Source organism: Podarcis vaucheri, assembly GCF_965113315.1.
Source record: "Podarcis vaucheri genome assembly, chromosome: 13".
NCBI classification, from domain to species: domain Eukaryota; kingdom Metazoa; phylum Chordata; class Lepidosauria; order Squamata; family Lacertidae; genus Podarcis; species Podarcis vaucheri.
In genome coordinates, this window is record NC_138751.1 from 25,510,060 (window position 1) to 25,537,255 (window position 27,196).

At 41.0% G+C, this 27,196-nt stretch overlaps 3 protein-coding genes across 3 annotated transcripts in view; 2 read left to right on the forward strand and 1 right to left on the reverse strand.

Moving 5' to 3' along the window:
* Positions 1–5,544: 5,544 nt before the first annotated feature.
* LOC309516571 (olfactory receptor 14A16-like) lies at positions 5,545–6,516 on the forward strand (the record flags this gene model as incomplete). Its single annotated transcript, XM_082195332.1, has 1 exon — positions 5,545–6,516. One exon carries the CDS (start codon positions 5,545–5,547, stop codon positions 6,514–6,516), a length of 972 nt encoding a protein of 323 aa, XP_082051458.1.
* Positions 6,517–10,293: 3,777 nt separating this feature from the next.
* LOC309516572 (olfactory receptor 14A16-like) overlaps positions 10,294–27,196 on the forward strand; it is a gene marked incomplete at both ends in the record, with an annotated part of 40,752 nt that continues 23,849 nt past the window's right edge. The window contains 2 exons of the mRNA XM_082195333.1: positions 10,294–10,726; positions 21,224–21,306. Coding sequence (XP_082051459.1) covers positions 10,294–10,726; positions 21,224–21,306 — 516 coding nt within the window. The remainder of the gene's footprint in view (positions 10,727–21,223; positions 21,307–27,196) is intronic.
* Positions 25,896–26,828, reverse strand: LOC309517460 (olfactory receptor 14A16-like; the record flags this gene model as incomplete). The annotated part of the gene is made up of 1 exon (XM_082196693.1): positions 25,896–26,828. One exon carries the CDS (start codon positions 26,826–26,828, stop codon positions 25,896–25,898), a length of 933 nt encoding a protein of 310 aa, XP_082052819.1.

Sequence of the window (27,196 nt, forward strand, 5' to 3'; positions counted from 1 at the left end):
ATAAAAACAATTTGAAATGCAATGCAGGAACACGTTCCTCTTCAACCAAGTCTTTGGCTGATTAACATCCTATATACTTTTATATGTGTTTGTGGGAGGGTATTGGTGTGTTTTGTTTTCCTTCTTGTTTTTATTATGTATTTTGTGTTTCTATCTTGTATTTCTATCCTGTGAACCACCCTGAGAACTTTGAATGAAGACCGGTATACAAATTTCATAAATAATAATAATAATTCCAAAGGCTTGTTGAAGGATGAACAGGTCCTGAAGAACAATAGAAGTGACACCTAATATATAAAAGAAAGAACTTCCAAAAGGTAGGTGTCTTCACAGTAGAGACCCATTTCCTATATTGTATAGGAAATGGATATCCTAATGAGCTGGTATCTTCAGGATACCCTCTTCTAAAGAGCACAGTGACCCATCAGGAAATAAGACATTGTGTCCCACAGCTGAATAGGCTTTGTCTCTCCTTATCTGTAGCAGGACCTTAGCCTGGTAGATAATTTGAAGTAAGCACAATTCTTTTAGCAGCTGTACATTTCTGCTTCAGTGAGCCGTCAAGTTCAGAAATTATGCTGAAGCTTCTGAGTCAACCTCATGGGCAACCTCACATAGAGCACACTGCAGTAATGAAGGCATGGACACCAGTGGTCAAGCTATCCCAGTCCAGAAGTTACCACAGCTGACTTAACACCTAAAGTTGGTATAAGGGCACTCCTAGCCATGGAAGTCATTGGTCTTTCAATGACCAAAATGGATCCAGGTGCACTCCTCCAAGGGAGTACAACTCCATTTCAAATAACTCTTCCTCATCATCAGTATTAAAATGGTGAAGGAAGATGTCACTAGTATGTGCGATGATACAAACCCATTCTCCACAACAGCCTGTTGCATTGGACAGTCTTGTCACTTCCTACTTCTTTGGAATAAAATAGAAAGGGGGAGGTGAACTTATGGAGTATGCTGAACTGGACAAATTAACTGGGAAGATTAGATATCAACGGGAACACAAGTTCATCGAGGACTGGGAAAAATTTACTGAATATCTGAAAAGTACATGTGATGAACAAACAACACTAGTGGGATTTAAAGAGGCTTTGTGAAAGGTAGAGGAATATTTGTTAAACAGAAAGAGGATTGATAAAGTAATATTAAAATGCAATACTAAACTTAGAAAATGTGTAAAAATGGGAAAATATGGATGATTGACAGAGAGGCTGATGGAAGTCCAAAAAAAACCCTGAAATTTGTGAAAAATTGTTTGATGTTGGAATTGATATAATGAAAATTTTTAATAAAAATTATATTTAAAAAAAAAGAAAGAAAGGGGGAGGTGAGATAGGAGTTATCCTAATGGCCTTCTGGGACAGATCCAAAGAGAGGAGAATGGCAGTACATTTTATATGGTGCTTTGAGGAACTTCAAGTACAGAATGTGGTGCCCTACCTTCTGAAGAGCAGCAATCCATTCATCACTACTTCACATATCCTGAAGAGGCTTTATTTGCTAAAAAAACCCAACAACTCCCAGACTGAATTTAAAGTGCTAGTTTTGATCTCCTACAAAGCCCTAATGGTCTAGATTGTGGTTATGATAGGGAAAACCTCTAAAGATGAGGGGTGCAGGGCAGGAAAGATTTGCTATCTGTGGCTTCTTTATGAGAAAAAAATATCAAATATCAAATACCATGCTATCTGTGGCTTCTTTATGAGAAAAAAATATCAAGGTTTTGTGGTAAAGGTTCTCCTCCAAAGCTCCCAAACATTGTGTGGCACAAAGCAGGTCATGCATATTGCCATTGTGCAAGTTCCATGGGAACAAAGTCCAGATCCTGACTTCTAAAAGTTTGAAAGAAGTGCCAGCATGCTGGACCTTCCTTCCTTCCTTCCTTCCTTCCTTCCTTCCTTCCTTCCTTCCCTGATCCCATGTTATAATACTTACTCTGAAACCAATTGTAAACTGTGTGGTGTACCCTCCAACATTCCTCAGATGAAAATAGGGACTGATTCTACCATAGGAGCCTACGTATAGGGACCAAGGGGTCTTTGCCGCCCCCCAAAAAAAATATTTGAGGGACCCACCAACCCCAAGTTAATGGGCATTGCCATTCAAATGGTGTGTGTGTGTCACGCCATGTGGTCAATTATGTGCATTTTTGTTTCTTTATATTGTAAACCACCCTGTGAATCTTGGATAAAGGGTAGTACAGAAATTTTATCAATCAATAAATAAAAATCTCAGGAATCCAATTTTCCACAGTCTGTAAAAAGTATATTATCAAAAAGAACAAGCTATTTTTTTCCCCATAAACTCCAACTACTGAGAAGTGCTGGATTCCCATGACAGTAAATCTCCTGCAACACAAAAGATAAATTAATACATCATAATTGACAGCTTCTTATTATCACCATAGAGCTGTGTATAGAATGACTTTTATAAAATGGCATGTACTGTATGGCTGGAGAAATACACTGTCATCTGACTTAGTTGGAGGAGAAGAACAATTTGAAGCTGAGAGAAATCTGGAAAGAAAAAATAGTAAGCTGCTATATCCTTATTTTTCCCCCCTTGTCATCTTAGAGTTGCTTAGTTGCTCTCACTATGAACACTCACTCACTTTGAATATATACCCTTGCCCTTCGTCTTACAGTGGTACCTCGGGTTAAGAACTTAATTCGTTCTGGAGGTCTGTTCTTAACCTGAAACTGTTCTTAACCTGAGGTACCACTTTAGCTAATGGGGCCTCCTACTGCCTCTGCGCTGCCACCACACAATTTCTGTTCTCATCCTGAAGCAAAGTTCTTAACCCAGGGTACTATTTCTGGGTTAGCAGGGTCTGTAACCTGAAGCGTCTGTAACCTGAAGTGTCTGTAACCCAAGGTACCACTGTACATTCATTTGTTTCTTCCACATGTATCTCTCTCTCTCCCCCCCTTTTTCTCTCTCCTTCCACTTACAATGACTCTTTTTCTCAACACTCTCTATGCCAATGAATCTCACACAAATCAGAGTACTGTAAATTGTTTTCACATAAAGACATAATCCCATCACAGAGCAACACAATCTGTTGTGTAATCTCTAGTAAAGATGGTGGAGCTCTCAATTTTAATTCCCCCTCCCTGAAATCTTAAATTCAGTTTGCAGGAGTTTCACATCAGTTTCTCTCCCCCAATAAACAGCCTAGATGAAAATCCATACATATTTCCAGGCACCTTCCTCCTAAAATATGCATTTTAACACAATTATGCCTTACATGCCTTTTACAAGAAATTTCCCCAAATATAATGTATTTTTGTACATTTCCATTAATCACTGATGTATTTTTGGTTGCCCTTTACCATACTATACATAATTTTTATGGCTTGTTTTTGGCTGGCTAGAGAACAGTGTTGCAAAATTCATAGAAATGTACCCTAAATTTGTTTTGTATGGTCACATTTCATTTTCTATATCGGTTCAGGTAGTGTCTATTAGGTATGAATATCCCCCCTCCCTAAACTGTAATATAGATCCACAAACAACAAGAGCTGTATTAAAATTAAATTTGGTCATAATCTGTAAAAATCACCTTAACAAAGACACTTGAGGAATTTTAAGGGACATGATTTTAAAGGAAGCCTACAGACTTTGGTAAGATTTCTCAAATTTCTAGTGGATGCATAACAGTGAGTGTGAATCACACAGAGAATATCGTTCTCTGAAATTATAGACTAACTTAGTGAAGAAAGTGTATGTTAAATGTTACTTGGTGTTTTGATATTGTTGAATAACTGAGTCTTTGAGCCTTAGAATGTTTAACCCTCTCTCCTTTCACCTCTCACTCTCCTTTGAAATGTCTTCCACTCCCATACAATGTTATGGCCACCTTGCATGACTTCTAAATTCACAGGGCATAGGGCTAGGTTTTTTCTAGGGCTATTCATTTTCTTTCTTTCTTTCTTTTTTAATTTAAATTTTTTAAATTTTATTAAATGTTACAAAAAAAGAATAGAAAAGAAGAAATAGAAACAATACATAACCATAGATAAAAACATTTTATATACACAATTTTCCAGAATGCAAACTAGAAAAGAAGAAAGACAAAAGATAAAAGAAAGAAACAAGAAAAAAATGAAAAGAAAAATATTTTTCATAATCAATTATTCCAAATTCATACTTCAAACATTACAATATTTAAATCCTAGTTAAAATAATATAAAAGACTCCCACCGCATTCACCACACGTCTCTTGGTTATCTAGTTAACTTTTACATCTGTTCTTCAGTCACTTCCTGTATTCTCTGTATTCTTCACAAGGTTAGTCTAAGCACAACCAAACTTTAGTGTTTGATCCCTGTTTGTGTAAATATTCATTTAAGCATTCCCATTGTTTCTGTACCATAGTTTTAGATTTATGCCTTATTATATCCGTCAATTTTGCTAACTCCAGATACTCACATAGTTTACTTAACCATTCCCTTTTTGTTGGGATGTTATTTCCTTTCCAGGGCTATTCATTTTCTTTGCACCATACATAGACATATACCCTCTGACTGTCGGAGTCAGTATGCCTCAAAAATACCATTTGCTGGGAATCACAAGTGAGAAGAGTGCAGCTCCATTCAGGTCCTAGTATAGGATTCCCATAGGTTTCTGGTTGGCCACTGTAAGAATATGGTGCTAGACTAGATTTGGTTTGACTTTATCCAGCTGGGCTGTTCTTTTGGTTTTTGGCACATGCCAGAAATTCAGGTGGCACAATTAAATTAGATTTCGGGCTGTGGCAAAACAAAAGCCACTTCTAAGTTCCAACATGCACCACAATACTTCTGTAGTAAAGAACGTAATGAGGAAATGCATTGGAAAGTTTGAAATAACAATTGGCTGTCATGGTGTTGAGTAACCTCTGAACAAGAAAATCAGAATGAATATTAAATAAACAAGGGATATTATAAAGCCTCCCTGCAAAATTGAGGAAACATATCAGGATGAATGCTCAATAATTGAGAGCCAGTGTGGCGTAATGGTTAGAGAGCTGGACCATTACCTGGGAGAGTAAGGATGAATCCCCACACAGCCATGAAGCTCACTGGGTGACTATGGGCCAGTCACCATCTCTCAGCCTACCCTACCTCACATGATTGTTGTGAGGATCAAATGGAGAGGAGGAGGACTATGTACCCCACCTTGACCTCCTTGGAAGATAAAGGTGATGTATAAATATAAATATAATAATAATAATAATAATAATAATAATAATAATAATAATAATGTATTGAATTACCTAATACAAATATAATTAATTGAAACAATGTTGTATTCTTCCCCTGCCTACCCATGATTCAAAAGTCACATTTTTCTCTTGCTTCCCTGTGTATATTTTAGATTGTACACTAGAACTAGCATAGTTGTTCTTTGGAAAGTGCTATATTCTGAAATAATGATGATGATGAAGCAGTGGTAGTAGTAGTAATTTGAAATTAAGTCCAAGTACTGTAGCTTTGATGGTTACATTAGGCTCTCATTTTAACAACTCTCCTTGTGCTTCCTTCAACAGTCAACATGCATCTTAAAGAGCAAAGCAGAATTAATCAAACATCTATCTCAGAATTTCTCCTTTTGGAATTCTCTGAGGTTCGGGAACTACAGATTCTACACTTCCTTCTGTTCCTTGTATTATACTTGGCAACTGTCACAGGAAATCTTCTCATCATCTCTGCAGTAGTCTTTGACCACCATCTGCACACCCCCATGTACTTCTTCCTCATGAACTTGGCTATGCAAGACCTGGGACAAGTTTCAGTCATCATCCCTAAATTCATGTCCAATTCCCTCATGAACACCAGGCACATTTCCTATTCTGGGTGTGTTGCTCAGGTCCTCTTCTTTCTCTTTTTCTTAGCATCTGATTTCTCCCTTCTCACAGTCATGGCATATGATAGGTACATTGCCATCTGCAACCCACTGCAATATGAAGTGTTGATGAATAAGCAGGCCTGCATCCAAATGGTTACTAGTGTATGGATCAGCAGTTTTTTCTATGGAGTGTTACACACGGGAGGCACCTTTGCACCCACCTTTTGCTCCAATATTGTCAATCAGTTTTTCTGTGAAATCCCACAGTTACTTAAACTCACCTGCTCTGATTTGTACCTACTTGAAATTGGAATTGTTGTGGTAAGTGCTGTCATTGGGTTAGGTTGTTTTATCTTCATCATCATCACCTATGTGCACATCTTCTCTGCAGTGTTGAAAATCCCTTCTATTGAAGGGAGGCAAAAGGCCTTCTCAACATGCCTTCCACACCTCATTGTTTTCTCCATATTTGTGTTCACTGGCTGCTTTGCTTATCTCAAGCCAACCTCTAATACCCCCTCACATCTGGACTTGGCACTTACCATTATATATTCCATGTTTCCGCCACTGATGAATCCAGTAATCTACAGCATGAGAAACAAGGAGATAAAACTTGCCTTGTTAAAACTATTGGGTTTGAGACACTCTAAGAACTCATTCTTTAGTTTTCTTGTGTAAATGTGGGTGGTATGTCATCCTGTCTATGCAGAGAAAATGTCGTGGACTACAACCTCAATTATTCTACAGAGTGGCAGTATAAGTTGGAATACTGCAATGGGCTGGCCTGCGCTGTGGACCTTTTTCACACAAGGTGAACAATTCATATTATTGAAGTGTTTATTTAGTGCCACTCACTTGACCAAGTAGCATAAGCCCAAGAATACTTTTAATGATTGACTGATTTTTAGACCATCCTTTAAGGATGTGATTGTTCATTTATGGCTGTGTAGAACATTTAAGAAAATACAGCAATGGAGATAAAAATATGACTAATATTAATCCAATTGAAACCACATTGTATCCCCTTAAAATTGAACCATAACATTTAAAACTATCAGTAACAATTTATAAAATCTATAGCAAATAAAAAACAAAATGAGACTAATGTTGTGAGCTCTTTCTTAAACTTTCTCCCAAATTCCCATTTCTACCGCTCATTTTAAAATTGCATTTCACTTAGGATTCTGGGTGCAATGTTCCTGAGAAAGAAATATTCTATTGATGTATGAAGTTGGGGGTGGAGAGGGCGGTCCACCCCGGGTACCACTCTGGGGTGTGTGTGACAAGATGGCCCCTGCCTCCCCCCAGCTGTAGAGCAGCTGAGGGCATGTGCAGTCAGTATGGGTGCCACTCGCGTGCACCATCCATATGGGCATTCATACAGGCTGCCTTTTGCATGGCGACCGTACGGGCTGCCGCTCTCGCATGCCGTCCATATGGGGATCCGTACGGATGTTGCGTGTACGCCATTGGGTGGTTTGCCCCGCCCCTCAGTGTATTGCCCCGGGTGCCGGAGAGGGCTCCTCCGCCACTGTATTGATGTGGTTCATCTTACTACCGCTCCAAGTGACTGATGCAAGATTAAGTCAAGGTCACAATGACTATGCAAAAACCCACACAGTAGTTGCATTATCTTCCATCACTTACAGTCACTTGTGTTGGGGAAATAAACCAGTGTAAATTATGCTGGACTTACTCTGGTGTGGCCTGGCTGAGTGGAGAAACATCTGTCTGAGCCAAAAATCCGCTGTATCATAACTCACTCAACCAAGCAGATCTAGGACAGATCTACACTCATGGCTGTTAACGTTAAGGAAGGGCTAAGGAATGGTTTGATAATCATATGGCCACATGACGTTTCCCTTTTAATGTTCATGATGCATTATTAAAATGTGACACCAGAAGGCACTGCAGAGCAACCAGCAACTAACAGTATCTCACCTTGACAAGATTATGAGGTGTTTTATATATATATATATATATATAAAAATACATTAAAAAACAAATGACTTAACACTGGGGTCAGCAAACTTTTTCAGCAGGGGGCCGGTCCACAGTCCCTCAGACCTTGTGGGGGGCCGGACTATATTTTGGAGGGGGGGTGAATGAATTCCTATGCCCCACAAATAACCCAGAGATGCATTTTAAATAAAAGGACACATTCTACTCACGTAAGAACACGTTAATTCCTAGACCGTCCGTGGGCCGGATTTGGAAGGGGATTGGGCCGGATCCAGCCCCCGGCCTTAGTTTGCCTACCCATGACTTAATATAACTCACCTGGCCCACTATTTCCTTCCCTGCCCTAATCTACTTAGTAGCAGTTGCCTTGAAATTTCTCCCATCTGAGTTAGAGATTATTGCCAATGTTTAATTTCTAGTAAGGAGGAAGAAGAAGTTGTCATGTCTCAAATATGTGTAGAAATACCACCCTGTGATCTAGAAGCCCTGCACAAAGTCTCTGGAAATAGGGGGCTCTTGCTAGCTGTTCAGTGAGGGAGGGGAATGTACTCTTTACTTTCTCAGGAACATTTGCATTTAGTTCTAGTTTGAGGGTTGGAACCATAGGACTAAAAATGGGAGCCAGGTCTGTAATCCCTACACAATTTTATTTTTTATTTTTTGAGATCAATAATTCTATCCCTAACTTTAATTCTCTAGCCATTTAAATATATTTATATTTCCCTCAAAGAAACTGCTGTTATATTTGATTGGACTCATGTCAGCCTATCCCCAGATGCCAACTTAGAAAAGCTACATATAAAGCTTTCTACAAAAGCGTCCTTCGGATGTCATTTTACCACTGAGCCAGATACATGCTCTTCTGGCAAATAATTGCAGATTTTCATTTAGAGGATTGAATAGGTAAATAACTAGGATTTTGCAGATTATACAGACACAGACAGCTGGAAGGTCACAGGAAAAAGACAACATGTGAGCGATAGACCTTCAACAGACTGTGAGAAAGAGTGATCGGTGGACAGATTTACTATGGTGATGACTGACAAATCATCTGACAATGTGAGACAAAGGTGTGCACAAAAAACTGATATTTTGGGATTAGGCCTGGGAAATGCCTGTTTTGGAATAACATAGCTAGCTCATAGAGAAATGTATAAAGAAACAGTTACAGCCAAAGAACACTGGGGATTATTTATAATTGTATAGACAATGTTGTTGTTCTTTTTCTTAAAATCCTTCTTTCATCCATCATCATGTTCTTTTTTTTGTCAGGTGTTGGACTTAAATTTCTTCCAGTGGAATTACGCAGACATCTGTCTATGACTTTGGATGGAAGTCCCTTCCTTAAAAGGAATAATAACAATACTGGCCTAAATGCCTTCTTGAATCTTTATAAACAATCTCCTGTTAGGGATGACATCTAATGACTGGGTAATTGGTATTAAAGATTCTGCTTTTATTGTCCCACACCACCATCTTTTCCTCAAATGTTTATCTACATCCTTGTTTGCTGCTGGTTTTTTAAAGATGAGTCTCAGTTCTGTGTTAAAGTATGCTTTGTATGGATAAAGTCAAACATAAGAAGCCTAGCATGGATTTAGTTACTGTTCAATCCTGTGCACTTCTGCTCAAAAGTTCATCCCATGGATTTCAACAGGACTTACTCCCAGGTAAGTGGGTATAGGGTTGCAGCCTTAATGGTTGTTGTTGTTGTTGTTTGTTTGTTTGTTTGTTTTTTGTAAAAGTACTAAGAACTTGTCTGTAGAGAAGACGGCAAGTCTTGCCCTCCAGGTTGGCAATACTGATTAGAACATTTGTAACGTTACTTGTGATCATACTTGTAGAGCAGGAATCACCAGTATGGTTTCCTCCTTATGTTGCTGGACTCTATTTTTCATCAGACTTAGCCAGCATAGCCAATGGGTAGCAATGTTGAGACCTGGAGTCCAAGAAATAGTTGGAGAGCACCACATTGTCTGTCCCTGGTGTAGGCTCTATTGTCATATGCAATTAAATGAAACGTAAATGAACAGTCCATTCTGGGTGTTGGGTTGCCACTGCAGCAGTTTTTGCACAAACACAATCTAATCAGCATTACGTCTTCTGTCGGATATTACCCCTTGCCTTGCTAATTTTTGTTTTTCAAAATACTTTAAGGATGTCAACCACATAATTTTATTATTAATGTTCCGCTTTTTGGTAAGTTAAACAGTGACTATAAATGTGTTTACATGTCACCAGTTCCTAAATATATATTCCTTTTTTGGGTTACTGCAGCTATTATGTGTATCTTCATAAAGTCAACATGACCCATTTGACTCATTTACTGTCCTCATAAGCATGGTCAAATATTGCATTTAGGCAGAATTAATCAATGTTCAATTTTTAAGACATGCATGTAGAACCTCTATTGAGATAAATTTCAGGACACCACCATCCCATTTATGTCTTCCCTTCTCTGACAGGGGTGCATTATTGAATAACAGTAAGGAAATGTTCAACCAAAGCATTGTGAAAGGTTTTCTTCTCTCGGAATTCTCTGAAATTCGAGAACTGCAGATTGTATGCTTTGTGACATTTTTCATAATCTACCTGACAGCTCTGACTGGAAATCTGCTGGTGATCAATGTTGTAGCACTCAACCAATATCTTCATACTCCAATGTACTTTTTCCTGGTGAATTTATCTGCTGTTGACCTTGGTTACATCTCAGTCACCATTCCCAAAGCTATAGCTAACACCATACTGGGCACCAGGCACATTTCGTATTCTGAATGCGTGGCTCAGGTCTTCTTCTTTGTTTTTTTTGCGTCCTCCGAGTTCTTCCTCCTAACAGTCATGGCCTATGATCGATACATTGCCATCTGCAACCCACTGCAATATGAGCTACTTATGAACAAAGTATCCTGCATTCAAATGGTAGTTAGTGTGTGGCTCATTGGCCTTTTCTATGCTGTTTTGCACACTAGCTGCACATTTGGAATCATTTTTTGCTCTAATGTCATAAACCAGTTTTTCTGTGAAATCCCACAGCTTCTCCAGCTCTCATGCTCCAACTCATACATTTTTGAAGGAGGAGCTGTCATATTTTGTTCAGTGTTGGGTATAGGATGTTTTGGATTCATAATTATTTCCTATCTGCAGATTTTAAAAGCAGTGCTGAGGATCCCCTCTGTACAAGGAAGAGAAAAGGCCATCTCCACTTGCCTTCCCCATCTCATTGTCCTTTTCTTATTTTTCTTCACTGTAAGCATTGCTTACTTGGGACGAGCATCTAGGTCCTCCTCAGACATGGGAATGATGCTTGCAGTGATATATTCAACCATTCCACCTTTCATGAATCCCATTATTTATAGCATCAGGAATAAAGATATCAAGAGAGCACTTTGGAGGCTTATAAATAGAAAATAAATGATGCAGTTTCACTTACAAATACTCTGTAAAATATGGGATACAACTTGCTTGGAGCAATACCCTATAACCTTCCAATAACCCCACCCCCCAAAGTACATGCTCAGTAGGCAACATTACCTGATCTCCCAATAAACTTTGTGCAAACAATTCAGGATGAATGTTCAATAAACAGGTCATCTTGAAGTGGCCAGTGATCTACATACATGATGTGTATTTTGCAAAGTGTGTGTGATATTTGTCTTTTATTATTGAATTAATTTGTATTGGTTTTCCAGTCATGGGTTGGACAAGAAGTTATGCATGGCACTAAAGACTTTACTGCTGGACATATTATCTGGGATCCCCAAGATTTCACCAGATATGGCCATTGCAATTTCAAGACTCTCTTCACAAACATAATTAAAAATGTAATATTTTTTATTATGAACTCTAGGAGTTGCAGTTTGCTTCTTTTACTGCTGAATCAGAGCAAATGTCAATCAAGGGGGAAACCTGATTGATGCCTGTTCTGATTCAGCAGTAAACAACAGGTTTTCCCAGGGAAAGTGGCAGGACAAAAAAACCGAACAACACTCCAGCCTGTGCCTAGAAATTGCAGCACAAACAGAACTGTGGATGAGCCCTTAGTGTTTCAGTATCCATTAGCTTCCACATCATTTGAATTCTGGCAGGAATTGTGGGTTTTAGAATGTTGAACAGATTATTTATTTTTAAAAACCTACTACTTTCATTTTTATGGGAAGCTTTCTTATGGAAAATATATTTTAAAACTAAAAATAGAAGCCATCATGTCCAGCTTTTTAAAATGTGTGTGTATCACATACAATTACTTGTATATAAGATTACACAATGTGAAATTGTGCAATAAATGGGATCCTCCTTAATGAAGGTCCTGGTTGCACTTGGGCCCCCAAGACACCCCCGCAGGGTGGGTTGTAGCTAAGTGTGTCCCTAGCCTTAACCGTTAGGCCCTGGGATCACGCCAGGCTGTTTTGGCCAATCAAGGCGAGCGGTGTGATTCCCGGGGTCTATAAAAGCGGCAGCACAATGTGATTGGGGGCACTTGCTTTGCGCTGCTGAACACCCTCCCTCCCTATTTTACATCATGCTGCTCTGGCCTTGCTTTGGATTGGGTCATCTGTTTTGTTTTGTTTTTTTAAATGATATTTATTACTTTTTTCACATTTCCAACACAACACTACAAACAAAAAAAGAAAAAAGAAACAAACAAACAAAAACAATTTAAAAACACCTCAAACATTTTCAAAATCTTATATTTCATTCACTTATTTCCAGCGACCTCCTCCCACCTCCCTTTTTGTATTCCACTTCTATTATTTGTTTCAGCAATTCCTTTCCACCTTACTCTGTTTTCTGTTCTATAATTATCTTAACACATTCTTGCCATACTTTTCCTTTAATTTTCTATTAATCTATTTATACCTAATTCCTTATGACATTTCTACTAAAGCCATGTAGTTTCATTCCAACATTTTTCTAACATTCCTTAATTTTACAATATTTCTATAAATAGTCTTTAAACTTTTTCCAATCTTCTTCCACCGACTCTTCACCCTGGTCTCGGATCTTGCCAGTCATTTCTGCCAATTCCATATAGTCCATCAACTTCATCTGCCATTGTCCAACGCTTCAGTGTTTTCAAAAAGCAGCCATTCTCTCAACCAGCAAAAAGCAGATGGTTCACAGCGAAATTCAAAGGTCTGGCAGGGCAGGTCCACCTCCTTCTTTGGCATCCATCAATATCTTAAGTTATACTCGAGGCTTCCTGCCCTGCCAGACAACTCTAGGAGCATCCCTCTGCCACCTCCTGAAACCCTCCATCCCATCCAGAGCTTGCAATGTTTGAAACAAAAGCAACATCCCCAGCAACACAGCAGCCCTCATCCCCACCACAATAATTCGGCCCAACAGTAACAACTTCTGATTTGTCCATATTTCCAAATCCCCCTTCTCTTCAATCCAACATCCTTCACAGTTATCCTTAAACAGATTCACATTTTTGGTGGTCATACTAACCCCCAAATACCTCTCTTTCTCAACCAATGTTAGTCCTGTCGCCTCCTGAAACTCTGTCAAGCTTTCCTTTTCCAATTCAGATAGGGCTCTGGTCCTCAAATTCATCCGTTCTTCTTTAAGTTCAGTCATAACGAATGTCAGCTTATGTTCGTCAAGTTGTCTTTGTATGGATGGGACTCTCCTCTCCAGTTGTATTACTTTAAATTCAGCAGCAAGGGTTTTTTTCCTGACCTCATCTGCAGTTTGTCATATGAAAGTAGATTCCTGTGTCAGTTTCTGGGTGATTTCTGAATTGGTATTCACCTTTTGTCCCAAGTGGTTTAAACTTTCTACAGTTGAATCAATTTCAATATTTGCAACATCCAATTTCACATCTGTTTTCTTGTGGAGTTGTTCCAGCGAATCGTTCATTTTCAATAATGCAGCCACTAATGCCTCCTCTGTCGACATCCCGTCTGTTTTTTCGTTTCCGTTTGCCATAACACTTCAGAGATTCAAGGTCAATTCCAAAGTCTCAGACTTTTTTATCTTGCAGCTGGAAATTCCCCTAGCCCAGCTCCTGTAAAGTAACCAATTTCAAAAGCTTCCACCAGGGGAAAACAAGTTGTATTTGTATCGGTCAGTATGTCCTCTTTTAAACACAGTTTCAATAATCCAAAGTTAGTTTCAATTTTCAGTTACTTTCCTCCTTTTTTAAAAAAAACAACAACCGGAGACAGTAGAAACATTATATTCTCTTGATTAGCAGCTACCTGTCAATGAATGTTCTAAACGCTGTCAATGAACGTTCCAAAAAACATCAATCCTGCTAGCAGCCCGTTTCCAGGGTCAGAGCGGCGGTATTTTAACTCTCTTAACTCTCTCCTACAGGCATATTCAGTCCACCACTTCCCCCCCTATTCTCCTGCCTCCAAAAAGGGGGGATTTAGTTCTTTACCGATGGAAATTTAGTCCTTTACAAAAGGCTTTCCAAGACTTTAGCTTGCAGTCTCCTTGCTTCAGTTAATCTACAAAAGAGGGAGGCGGACTTCCTGTATTGAAACTCCCCGTTTCGATGCCAAATTAAACGTTTAAAAATCCAATTCTTCCCAATTTAGCTCTACTCATGGGTAATTACTTTAGGGTCAACTTGTCCACAGGAAAAAGTCAGTGCTCTCCGACAACAGCTATGCGGCTTCACTCCGTGGAAAAAAGCAGACGATTCGAAGCACCCCACATCGCTCCGGATCCCCGAAAACGGGTTTCCCCATGAGTAGGGGAGGCACAAAAGGTGCCCGCCGAATCCCACATTCACAGGCTTCTCCCACCTGTGATTTTTACGGGTCTCCGCCTTCGCCATGGCGGTACAGACCCAAATTCCCACGGGGCAAATTCCTCCCGATCAGAGGAATTCCACCATTGCCAGAGGCACCAACCCGGAAGTCTCGGATTGGGTCACCTGTTTTGGAACAAGGGCTCGGTAGGATTTTTTTCCATTTGGCAGATTGGCTGTAGCCACTTGGTTTTCCCCTACCCTAGCAATCGTCCCCTAGCAATCATCACAACTTTGTAAGGTTTGGCGGTTAGGCATTGGCTTATTGAAGTGTGTGGGAGGGCAGGTGCGGCCATCACCTGCCCCTCCAGAAATACGTATTCTGGTAAAGGTATCTGGGGGTCCTGGATCTCATCCAAAGTCTGCTTGAGGGGCTAGGGCCATGCCAGGACCACAGGAACCCCGGGTGAGCTTCGGTTGATCTTCATTGATGTGGCTCCCTCGTTTGGTGTTTACCCTTTCAGACTACCAGCCAGAGAGGCAGGAGTCAGTTATAGACTGTTGCCAATGCCTAAGCCAATACCACTCACTTTGCTGTAATTAATAAATCTGTGGCCTAAAATTTTGCCCAATAGCTTAAACTAAAATTTATGTGTCAGTGTGAAGTTATTTACAGAGGAAGGGCTTGGGGGCCTCTAAGCGCAAAAAGGCTGAAAACAAGACTCAGCATTTATAGAACTGTTCCTCAACTGCCAGAGAAGTCAACACAGTCCACTCTTTCCACAGAGTTCTACTTTGATGATATGTTAACTTACAAGAAGACTCTAAGTTCACATAAATTTAAGGTAGTCTCAGGCAGGCTATTTATTCCATGAGCTTCTAATATGGGTGAAGTGCTGCAGAACTGGAAAACACATTCAGTCAGGGAGGGACCATTGGATATGATCCCTGCCCCAATATATCCATTCAGTCTTTCAGTGTGATTGTATTGTCTGAAATGGCCAACAGCTGACAGCTATCAGGAGCTGTACAAAGTCTAACATAGAGTGTAGATCTGGGTCAAACCTACACTTCTCCCTTCTCCCAGGACTTGGACCCTTTGATTCAGTTTTCTGCTTCCACAACAAGGTACACCATAGGGTCAGAACACTGGGTTTTTATTTATGCAATCATCCATTCCTCAGTTATGATTATTTCCAATAATTGTAACTTTTACACAGACCACATGGCATATGTTTGGTTTGGCCTTTGATTTTAAAATGGTGAATGGAAGGAGACATGGTAAAGATGGGTTCAATTCCTTATTTCCCAACTGGCAAAGTGTACAGAGAGGAAAATCAAACTTTACAGTAAGTAGTTTCTTCCTTACTGTATAGTGGGATGTGAGTGCCATCTTATGTTCCAGTGTGTTATTCGTCTAGTTTGTATAATTGTTTGTTTTTAATCAGCACCTTATGTCAGGGAATGAGGAGGAGCAATTCAAGTGTCCGTGCCAACATGCATGCTGAATTAATTTGATTTGCAAAGTGTGTTGACTAAAATCACTTCACTTAGAATTACTGTGGCATCTACCAAACATTTTTTCTTCTTCCCTTCAGTTTGTAAAGACCACAATTAATGCTGTAAGAGATACAACATATTAATTTAACTGGAATACTGTTTGAAATATTTATTCCTCTTTATTGTAGGAATTAAACTAATTTAAAGACAAAACATGCTTCTCATTATTTTACATTTCACAGTCTAGCTTAATTAGTTTAAATAGTTGTACAGATACAAGATTATCTCTAGAGAGATCATTATTTTTTAAAACTGAGTTCACAACCACCTCCAAAAAGTCGGGCTAATTAGGCTTCATTATATTATTTGGAAAGCACAATAATCCCAATAATGCTAATTTATAGGGCATATTTCTCTTTGTCTTCTTTTTGGAAAATAAAAAAGGGTTAAAGCTTCTTTTTAAAGGTAATGTGCTTTTGGTTAATTAATGACAACCATCTTCAACAGATGAGAAGGTCAATTAAGAATGAAGAACTGAACTATGGTGAAATAATTCCATCTCAGAAAACATGGAAGTAAATGAAGCAGAAAAAAACCTCAAGTGTTCCTCCTCTAATTTCCCTGGAGATGAGTTAAAACAGTTTATAGACAGTTATCAGTATTTCAAAAAGAATTATTTTCAAAATGTTGATTATTGTTGCTTGCTCATTTTTTTAAAATAGCAAAATAAATCTCTCACACACAAACCGGAAGAATAAACTCTACAAAGTAATGATTTATTTAATGTCGATTTTTGTGATTTTATAAGACATATTCAAGCCACCATTCAAGCAGTATTCCAGTGATTACTGGGGGGGGGGGCATATGGGGACACTGTCAATGAGAACAGATCATATTGGGCCAGATGGACCAATGGTCTGATTTACTATAAGGCAGTTACCAGGTAATGTATGTCTATAGTGAACACACATAGGAGGAAGTGGAAGCAAGTCTCCATTGTGACCTACATACAAAGTGGCCAAATGGTATCTATTGCTCTTAATATATTTTAAAGGAGGACACTGGGGCAGGGGTGATGGCAGTGGCGGAGCTTCATGCTCTGGCACTGGGGGGCGGAGAGCAGGTAGGGCAGGGCTGGTGCGCATCCTGAGGGTGGAGCATGCCGCCTGCGGGGGCTTGGCACCAAGCACGGGTGGGAGGACAGCCACGATGGCACCCTGCCAGGATTGCGCTGCGCTCCCCCTGCACTCCTCTTCCTCTGCCAGCGGGTGATGGTGGCATACTTCTAAATCTCCTGTGCCCACTGAGCAATTTTGACAACAATTTAGGTGACAGTGTTCCACTGTGTGTACAGACCCAACATACACTCATGAGAGGAATGGATCCTTTTGCATGGAATCAACAACCCCATCTGTTAAAAATGCATGCATACATTTGACCAGTAAATAATTTGTCACACCAGGAAGTAGAAAAACACTTTTTTATTAAATAGAAATGAAAGAGACAGAGTATATGGTTTAGACAGAAGGCTACAAATATGGCAGAAAACCACCATTCAGTACATACACACCTCTTAGTCTTACAGAGTGAGAGAGTCCCAAACTTCCTAAAAGGCTAGAGAAAATGAGCACAGCGATGTACCACAATACTCATACTAAAGGAAAGAAAAATAAGGGAGGGGAGAGATATACCTGATATTAGAGCAAGCAGAGCACAAAGTCAGGGATTCAAAATGTGTGCCTTCTACATGTTGTCAATATCATCCCATACTCTCTTGTTGTCTGTAGTAATGGTGCCCTCTGTCTTTCAAGAATTTGCTCAAAGGCAATAGCTGAGGACAGAGGTACCAACTTGCAAGGGACATGGGGGGGGGACATTGTGTGTGTGATGTTGCACATGTGATGTTAGGAGGAGTTGAGGAGGGGTGGGGAGGCAAACATAGCAGTAGTGTGGCTTCAGTGATTGGCAGCTCCTCCTCCTGCTGCTGCCACCAGCCAGAGGCTGCTTCCACCTCTTCCCCTCTGTGGCAGGAGTAGGAGAAGAAGGAGCTGTCCACTGAAGTTGCACTATGCTCAGCTCTGTGCTTGGCCTCCTCTGCTCCCTGATTTTTTTGAACAAGGGTGGAGGGGGGCACTCACCCAAAAACATATTGCGGTCTCCCAAAGAGCTGGGCATCTTGCTTTGGCTAGAAGTTCAACATCCACCCTTATTGCCAATTAATTAGGGACTGGCAGGCTTCCTGGGGCAATGAGCACATACCTCCCATAACTCTTCTTGACACCAGAGCAGACAAGCTGCATTCCGTTTTCTGGGCCTGATAACCAACAATGTTGGAGCCTCTGCTACGACCGAGCTGGAAAAGCTCATCCTCCGGTCGAGTCCTCCAAAATTGCCTCCTACAATGATTAATGACCTGAGCCTTTGATAAGGCTCCAGGCACGTTCCCTCATTACACAGAGCATACAAAACAGCAGAAGGACGAGAAATATGAGCTACATTGCTAAGAGTTTTATTTCTAAATACGCAGACAGCAAATACATCCTCTCTCTGTGAAAGCAGAGAGCAACCGGAAAACAAAGGAACAGGAAACCAGTAACATCACATCCGCCTCCCTTCTTCTGTGAGACTTCCAACAGTCTGGAATGTCTGGAATGCAAAACAGAGTCTTGTGTGTGATGGCCTGGGAGTCTGATTCAGAGGCTGAACCAGAGGAATCCCATCCTGCAAAGGAGTCCCCGCCTCCAGGGCCGGCTGAGCCAGGGCAGGGCCTTGAATCTGAAGCGCCTGCACCTGCGCCAGATCCTCAGGAGCAGACACCAGATGAATCCACTCTGGCTCCGGAGGTGATTGAGGACCCATTGCCTACAGGTGTGCCTCTCCCAGCCCTGTCAGGGGAAGGTGAGCCTCACCCTGGGTCCAGTAACCCTCCAGCCTCTCCTGAGCTGCAGAGGCTCAGGGCAGAGAGGCGGAGGGAACTGGGTTCTCTCAGGAGGAGTGCTCGCCTTAAGGCCAGGAGAGGCAGGTCACCTGTGGGCCGGGACCGCCCCTGGCCTCAGAGAAGATAAAGGCCAGTCAGCCCAGTCCCAGGTTGCAGGAGCAACGTTGTTGGAAACCTGTTTCTGCCAGCACCCAGACCTGTTCTTCCGGAGTTCCTGACCACGCCCGGCTTCCTGCTTTGGACCCCGCTTCGCCCTTGGTGGATAGTCTCCAGACTCTCGACCCAGGACCGGACTCTGACCACGCCTCTCGGTACCCCCCCCCCCCAGGTCCAGCACATTGTGACTCCAAGCATTGCACAGTGACAACACAAAGATACCTAACATCAGTTGGTGCCTCTGGCTAAGGTCCAGTTGCATGGTTATATTAATAGTTTGCAATCAGATTCCCCAATGTGAGCCACTGTAGGCAATGCAGAGATAGATGGATCAATGGTCTGATTCAGCTTCTTCCATTTCTAATACTGGAGACTCTAACACAGGGGTCAGCAAACTTTTTCAGCAGGGGGCTGGTCCACTGTCCCTCAGTCCTTGTGGGGGGAGGGACTATGGGTTTTTTTTTTTTGAATAACCCAGAGATGCATTTTAAATAAAAGCACACATTCTACTCATGTAAAAGCCTCAGGCAGGCCCCACAAATAACCGAGATGCATTTTAAATAAAAAGACACATTCTACTCATGTAAAAACACACTGATTCCTGGACCATCCTCAGGCCAGATTTAGAAGGTGATTGGGCCGGATCTGGCCCCCGGGCCTTAGTTTGCCTACCCATGCTCTAACAGCAGATAGAGTGGGTTTTGGTTGTGAATGGTCTGTCACTCTCACAAACTCTTCCACACCCTCTGCTAATTTTATTAGCAAAACACAGATAAGAGATTTACCGGTAATCCTTCATCTGGACACCTATAATCCTGTGGTACAGCAGACTGCAGAGAACAAAGCTCCAGGGAAATTATGCTTTTAATAGACTTCTTCTGCCAGTATAGATGGGCTTTCTATGCTTCAAAAGGAGCAGGATAACATTTGTAAGATGTTATGGATCACTGAGTAACAGTGCTGGGAGCAGAAAGTGCAAGAGGAGATACAATAAATCTATGAGGGGAAATGTAAGTCATTTATCTACGTAACTGATCTACTTAATACTTTAGAAAAAGATAGATACATTTCACACTTTCTTAAACTTGCAAAAATATAAATTGCTTTTCTGACTATTTGGATACAGCTTAGGTAGCACAGCAGTGCTGAGGGGTTATATAGAAGCAGGTTAGATGCAGGTTTGGGTTTACTAAATGTATACCTCCCACTAAAATCATCATCATCCTGAAAGTGATTTACTGCTGAACAGTTAAAGCAGCTAGCTTTTTTAAAAAAATTGGTCTAATATTTCTATTCATCATAAACCATGGTAGTTTGTAGATATTCTATGTGGTGAGGAATGTAAACTAATGAAACTTCAGACTATTCTAAGAATAGTTGTGGAAAAGTAGTTTAAAATATATGGTTTGTAATATATATGGTTCATATATGTTGACCTCACCACTACCTCCTAGTAAGCAGCAACAAGATTCCTGTACTCGGTTCCATTATTGTACTCACTCAAAATATAATCAACAATAATGTAAGATTTTTCTTCATTACAAATCTGCTGGGTGCCCTAAAGTTTTGGGAGTTAAAAGTTCCTGTTCTAATCAAGCAATTAACTAAGTGCACCTTATCCAGGCACATGTGTTGACGTTTTTCAGTGTTGTTGTCCATAAAAAGAAGTAGAAAGTTAGGCTGAAATAGAATGCTATTTCGATTCTGATGCCTTAGTGCAGTTTCTAAGCATTGTGTATTCTAAATATGGAAATGATATGGGGAGTCCTCTGCCCTCTAAGTAATATTTTAACCTCATCATCCCCTAAGCCCAAAAGCAGCAAGGATGGCCAAGAGCGTTAGGGTTTATCCTACAGCCATCAAAAGATTCACTTCTAAGACATATAATTTATTCCCCTTGTCTTTCTGTCTTTCCCCCCTCCCACAAATATCTACAAAATAAAGTAGGCATTTGTTTGTAACTGTGTTATATTTCTGCTTTCTTCCAGGGGTGGCAAGCATTATAGTAATTTGTTTATTTTTAATGGATAATCAATCCTCCATTTCTGAATTTCTGCTCCTTGAATTCTCAGAAATCCGGGAACTGCAGATTCTACAATTCCTTTTGTTCCTGATATTATACCTAGCAATTGCATCAGGGAATCTTCTTATCATCTCTGCAGTAGTTTTTGACCATCACTTACATACTCCAATGTACTTCTTTCTAATGATCTTGGCCATCCAGGATCTGGGCTCTGTTTCTGCCATTATTCCCAAATCAATGGCCAATTCTCTCAACAATACCAGACACATTTCTTATTCTGGATGTGTGGTTCAATTTTTCTCTTTTGTCTTCTTTGAAATATCTGATGTCTTTCTCCTAACAGTCATGGCATGTGATCGGTATGTAGCCATATGCAATCCGTTACAATATGTTATAGTGATGAACAGGCAAGTCTGCGCACAAATGGTTGCTGGTGTTTGGTTCATTGGTCTCTGCTTTGGTCTCTTGCACACTGGAGGCACATTTTCAGCCTCTTTTTGCTCAAATGTTGTCAATCAATTCTACTGTGATATCCCACAGTTAGTAAAAATTTCATGCTCTAATTCATACCTAACTGAAGTTGCCATTCTTGCAATTACTTTAGTTACTGAGTTAGGTGGCTTTGTCTTCATAATTGTAACTTATGTGCTAATCTTCACTGCAGTGCTAAGAATCCCCTCAGCTCAGGGAAGGAAAAAAGCCTTCTCCACCTGCCTTCCACACCTCACTGTATTTTCTGTGTTTATGTTCACGGGGTGGTTTGCCTACCTGAGACCTCCTTCTGATAAACCATCTATTCTGAATTATATATTAACTGCGATATATAGCTTTGTTCCACCCTTGTTGAACCCAGTGGTCTATAGCATGAGAAACAAAGATATAAAGGTTGCCTTAGCAAAGCTGTTAGCTTCAGTGTGCTCTTTTTTGTGTAGCTGTTGATTTTGTGTTCATTTAGTTACCCTTATTTACATGGAAAACAGTTTAAAAATATCTCAACCATTGATATTGCTGATATGGAGGTGGAACTTGGCTATCAAGACTCTTTTATATGGGGAATTTAGGAAGTTTAGTTAGTCCATCTTCCTCCTGTATGACATAAATACCCATCTTCACACATTATGTACTTATGCTAAGTAAATAAAGAAGGGCACAGCAGGGATGAGTATTCTACTTCCACCCTCCAGCATCATTCCCCTAAGCCTCCATGACGTAAATTCCCTGAAGTTGTATTTCCAAAACTCAGTGGGGGTGGAAGCAGCAGAGGTGTAGCAAGGTCAGGTGGTACCCGCTGCAGAATGTTTTTGTCACCCCCCCATTGATATTATTAAAAGAAGGAAAAATAAGATACAGTTCCAAGTGTCATTTTCTGGTTTATTTACTTAACATTGTGAGCATAAGCACTTAAAACTCCCCCCAACTTTGTTCTCACACGCCACCTCTCCTCCTGTGTTCCAGGGTTTGGGTCCTGAGTTGAGGGAGCCTTTGCATCTCTCCTTCCCTCCCTGCTCCACTTGTTTGCTCACCTGCCTCCTTCCCATCCTCTCCCTGCCTGTTGGCCTGCCTCCTCCAGCAGCCCGGGAGTGTGGGGCAATGGCATGCCACGCGCCTGCAACTCCCAAGCCTCCCCTGAGCAACAAAGGGGGAAGGCTGCCGGCAAAGCGGCAAAGCGGCACAGCTCCCCGCTTCCCTCGATGGCTCAGGGTAAGCTTGGGAGTCACGGGCAGGCGGTGTACTGAATGTCACTCCCCTCAGTGGTGACATCTGGGGCAGGCTGCTCCCACCACACACACCTTCCTACACCTCTACTGAACTCATAATCTTCAGATCTTGCTAAGTTTCATCTAGATGTTGAACAGCGTGGGAGACAAGATGAGCAATCGTTCTCAGTACCATCTTTCAGAACTGTGTGTTTCCATGAAGGACTGAAACTGCAGCAAACAAGTAGAGTCTTTCCCAGGCAGGTCCATGAAAACCATATAGTACTGAAAGCTGTTGACAGGCTCAGCAGACCACCAGAGACAGGACTCCCTGGGTCTAGTTCCTAGTGTAAATTGTCTAGAGCAGTAACCAAACTGTGAGCTTCATTCAGGTGGTCTATGCAGTGTTGGTAAAATTAAAATTAAAAAATCATACAGCATCTAGCACAGCACATTATAATTGCTACAACAGGCAGAAAAAAACATTAAGTAGCCTGTCAAGCAATATTCAAATGGTTCAAGGGGGGAAAAATGTTGGGAACCACCAAATTCATTTCAGTACCAAAGTCAGGCCAGAAATCAGATTGAAATTTATCTTGATCCTCCACAAACCTTTGGCAGGGAGACACCCCAAGATAAATTGTTGAGTAGCCAGAAATTATCCAGTATGGTGAGTTCATACAGGGGCCTTTCAACAACAATCTTCTTCTGCAGTTTTCTAGTAGAACTATCCACCCCCTGAAGGTACCATAGCCCATTGGCACACACTTTTCTCATGCACTTGGCTAGCTGTCCTCTCATGGGTGAGGACTGAGTGTGCAGGTGATTGCCCTAAATACTTTAAGGATCCTGTCCACATCTTCATACAAATTGGAAGGTACATCTGAAACTACTGCTAATGTGGTTTCCAATTGGAACAGATGTGAGTGATTTTTACCTATGAAAAGCTTTGCAATCTGGTCACAGTGGCTTACTGAGTGCTGGGATGCATGCTTCGCTGATGTGCTCCTATTGCATGCATTTCATTTAAATCTGATACCTGCTACGTTTCTAAACCTTTGGAGGTAAGTCATAATCAAACACACACACACACACACACACACATTTAAACTGGGCTTCAAAGATGGCCAGCTTTTTCTTTGCGCCTTTTAATATCTGCATGACTGGGCATAGCCCTCCTGATGTTGTTGAACTACAACTTCCAGCATCCCTAACAATTGGCAATGTTGGTTAGGATTTATGGGAGTTGGGAATCCAACATCTGGAGGGACATCCCTGTATTAAGGCACAGAGCCCCTGTCAACATAGTGCTATGGTAGTAGGGATGCGGGTAGCACTGTGGTCTAAACCACTGAGCCTCTTGGGCTTGCTGATCGTAAGGTTGGTGGTTTGAATCCATGTGACAGGGTGAGCTCCCATTGCTCTGTCCCAGCTCCTGCCAACCTAGCAGTTTGAAAGCACACCATGTATATATGAAAGAAAGCTACAATTTCTTTATTAAACAATGACAGAATACCGGGATCTGATATCAGTCTGTTGTGGTAATGCCCTGAGGAAAGAGGGTCATAATTCCTCTTGAAACAGAATTAAAAAACCATGGAGTCACCACTAAGAAGGCTGATTAGGTAATCTCATTTGCAGATGTTGTTGACATTTCTCTGTCTTGGAAGAGTGAAACTGTTGTAGAGTTACAGTGCCTACTGTGGCTGTAGAGACTGATATAGCAGAGGCATTTATTAACAGCAGCTAGAGCAGTAATGGAACTTGGAAAACCTTGCAATTAATGAATATTGACCACTGCTATAATATAGTGTGACAAACAGACATAATGGAAAATCTGTTGCACGTCAAGGCCCAGGCGCACCCCCCAGGAATAATAAAAACACAATGACACAGAATTTTAGTTTAAAAGTTAATGGGCAAAATTTAGGCCATGACTTTATTGATTACAGAAATGTGAGTGATATTGGCTTAGGCATTGGCAATAAGTATAACTGACTCCTGTCCGCCTTGCAGGAAGTCTGAAAGGGTAAACCACCAACCAAGGGAGCTCCATCAATGGCAACCAACTGAAGCTCACCCCGGGGTTCCTGTTGTGTCTGGCATGGCCCTAGCCCCTCAAGCATACTTCGGACGAGATCCTGACCCACGGATTCTTCTAACGGAATACCCTTCTACCTGGAGGGGCAGGTGATGGCTTCGCCTCCCCTCCCCCACATCTCACTAAGCCAATGCCTAACCGCCAAACCTTACAAAGTTGTGACGATTGCTAAGAGGTAGGCAAAAACCAAATGGCCAGTGCCAATCCACCAAATAGAAAAATTCCTACCCAGCCCCTGTACCAAAACAGGCGACCAACCGTAGTCCAAAGCAAGGCCAAAGCAGACATTTAAAACTAGGGTGGGTGGGCGGGTGTTCGGCAGCATGAAGCCAGATGATGGCCCTGACAATGTGCCACTGCCTTTTAAAGGCCCCCACGATCATGCCACCACTCTCTAATAGGCCAACAGGCCAGTGGCTTGATTGCGGGGCCACTGCAGGCTTGGGATCATCCCGCTCCTCTCCCATGGTTATGGGCGGGATGCCCTGAGCCTGTGCACAATGCGGACCCTCGAATAGGAGGATCCGATTTGCCAAAAGTGAAGGTGGTGAGGGAAGAGGGGCGAAATTTTTTACACTGTATGTTGTCATTTTAATAAATATACAAATGAAACAACACATGGACGGATATGTACGTACAACATATATTGCAATATGGAGTCGATAAGCAGGCACTACTATTATTCTGTGTTTTCCAAGTTGCTTTGTTGAAGAATTCATTTTACTGGCTAATGACAATTAAGTCTTATTTTGTAGCATAAAATAAAAGGTTTAGTATTCCTGTCATAACCCATTTTTGTAAGTCATATCCTGTTTCATGATTTATGTGCGTACAATTTTGGAATAAGATTTAAAAAGCAAAAAGAGTCACCAGTTCCCTAAACAAAAGAGCCAGGTTTCATCAATATCTCCAGCTGAATTATTTTTAAACTGCCTTCCACACAAATGAAGGTATTTAAGCAAACACAAAATCCACAGTTACATGCAAAAAGAGGACAGTGAAGCTGACAGCTTTGCTAGGGCAACCTGGATATCTTTGTTTCTCATGCTATAGATCACTGGGTTCAACATGGGTGGAACAAAGGTATATATCACAGTTAATGCCAAATCCAGACCAGATGGTGTATCAGAAGGTGGTCTTAGGTAGGCAAACCACCCAGTGAATATAAATACAGAAAATACAGTGAGGTGTGGAAGACAGGTGGAGAAGGCTTTTTGCCTTCCCTGGATGGAGGGCATTCTCAGCACTGCAGTGAAGATTAGTACATATGTTGCAACAATGAAGAAAAAATAGCCTAACTCTATAACTGCACTGATCACAAGAATGACAACTTCAGCTAGATATGAGTCAGAGCAGGAAACCTTTAGTAACTCTGGGATTTCGCAGTAGAATTGATTGACAATATTGGAGCAAAACTGTACTGCAAAGGTCCCCCCAGTGTGCAATGTGCCATAGAAAAGACCAGTGATCCAAACACCAGCAACCATTTGTGTGCAGGCTGCCTTATTCATCACCATTTCATATTGTAGTGGTTTGCAAATGGCAACATAGCGATCATATGCCATGACTGTGAGGAGAAAGAAATCGGATCCCACAAAGGAAACAAAACAGAACACTTGAGCCACACATCCAGAATAAGAAATGTATCTAGTATTGTGAAAAGAATTAGCCATTGATTTGGGTATGATGGCAGAAACGGAGCCAAGATCCTGGATGGCCAAATTCATTAGGAAGAAGTACATAGGGGTGTGCAGATGGTGGTCAAAGACTACTGCAGAGATGATGAGGAGATTCCCTGAGACAATTGCTAGGTACAATATCAGGAACAGAGAGAAGTGTAGAATCTGCTGCTCCCAGATAGCTGAGAATTCAAGAAGGAGAAATCCAGAAATGGAAGACTGATTATCCATGTTTTTTAAAACAAATCACTAAAATCCTTGCAACCTCTGGAACAAAATAGAAAGATAACTGTTAGCATAACTTACTAAGCAAGATTTGCTTAATTCAGAAGAGAGTCAAAAAAAGATAAGGGAAATAAGCCACAAGCCTTAGAAGTGAACCTTTCAATACATGAAAACTTTAATGATGTGTTATTACAAGAGATAGTGACTCACCACTGCTTCCTTGTCATCAGTGTTCTGCTGCTCATTTAATATGGGTTTACTTTGATCTTCTAAACACTCAGAACCTTGAGCTGTTATTATAGGTTAAACTTCTTTCAGCATTTGAATATGGGCACCTTAACAGTCCCCAAACCTCATTTAGGGTAAAAACAGCC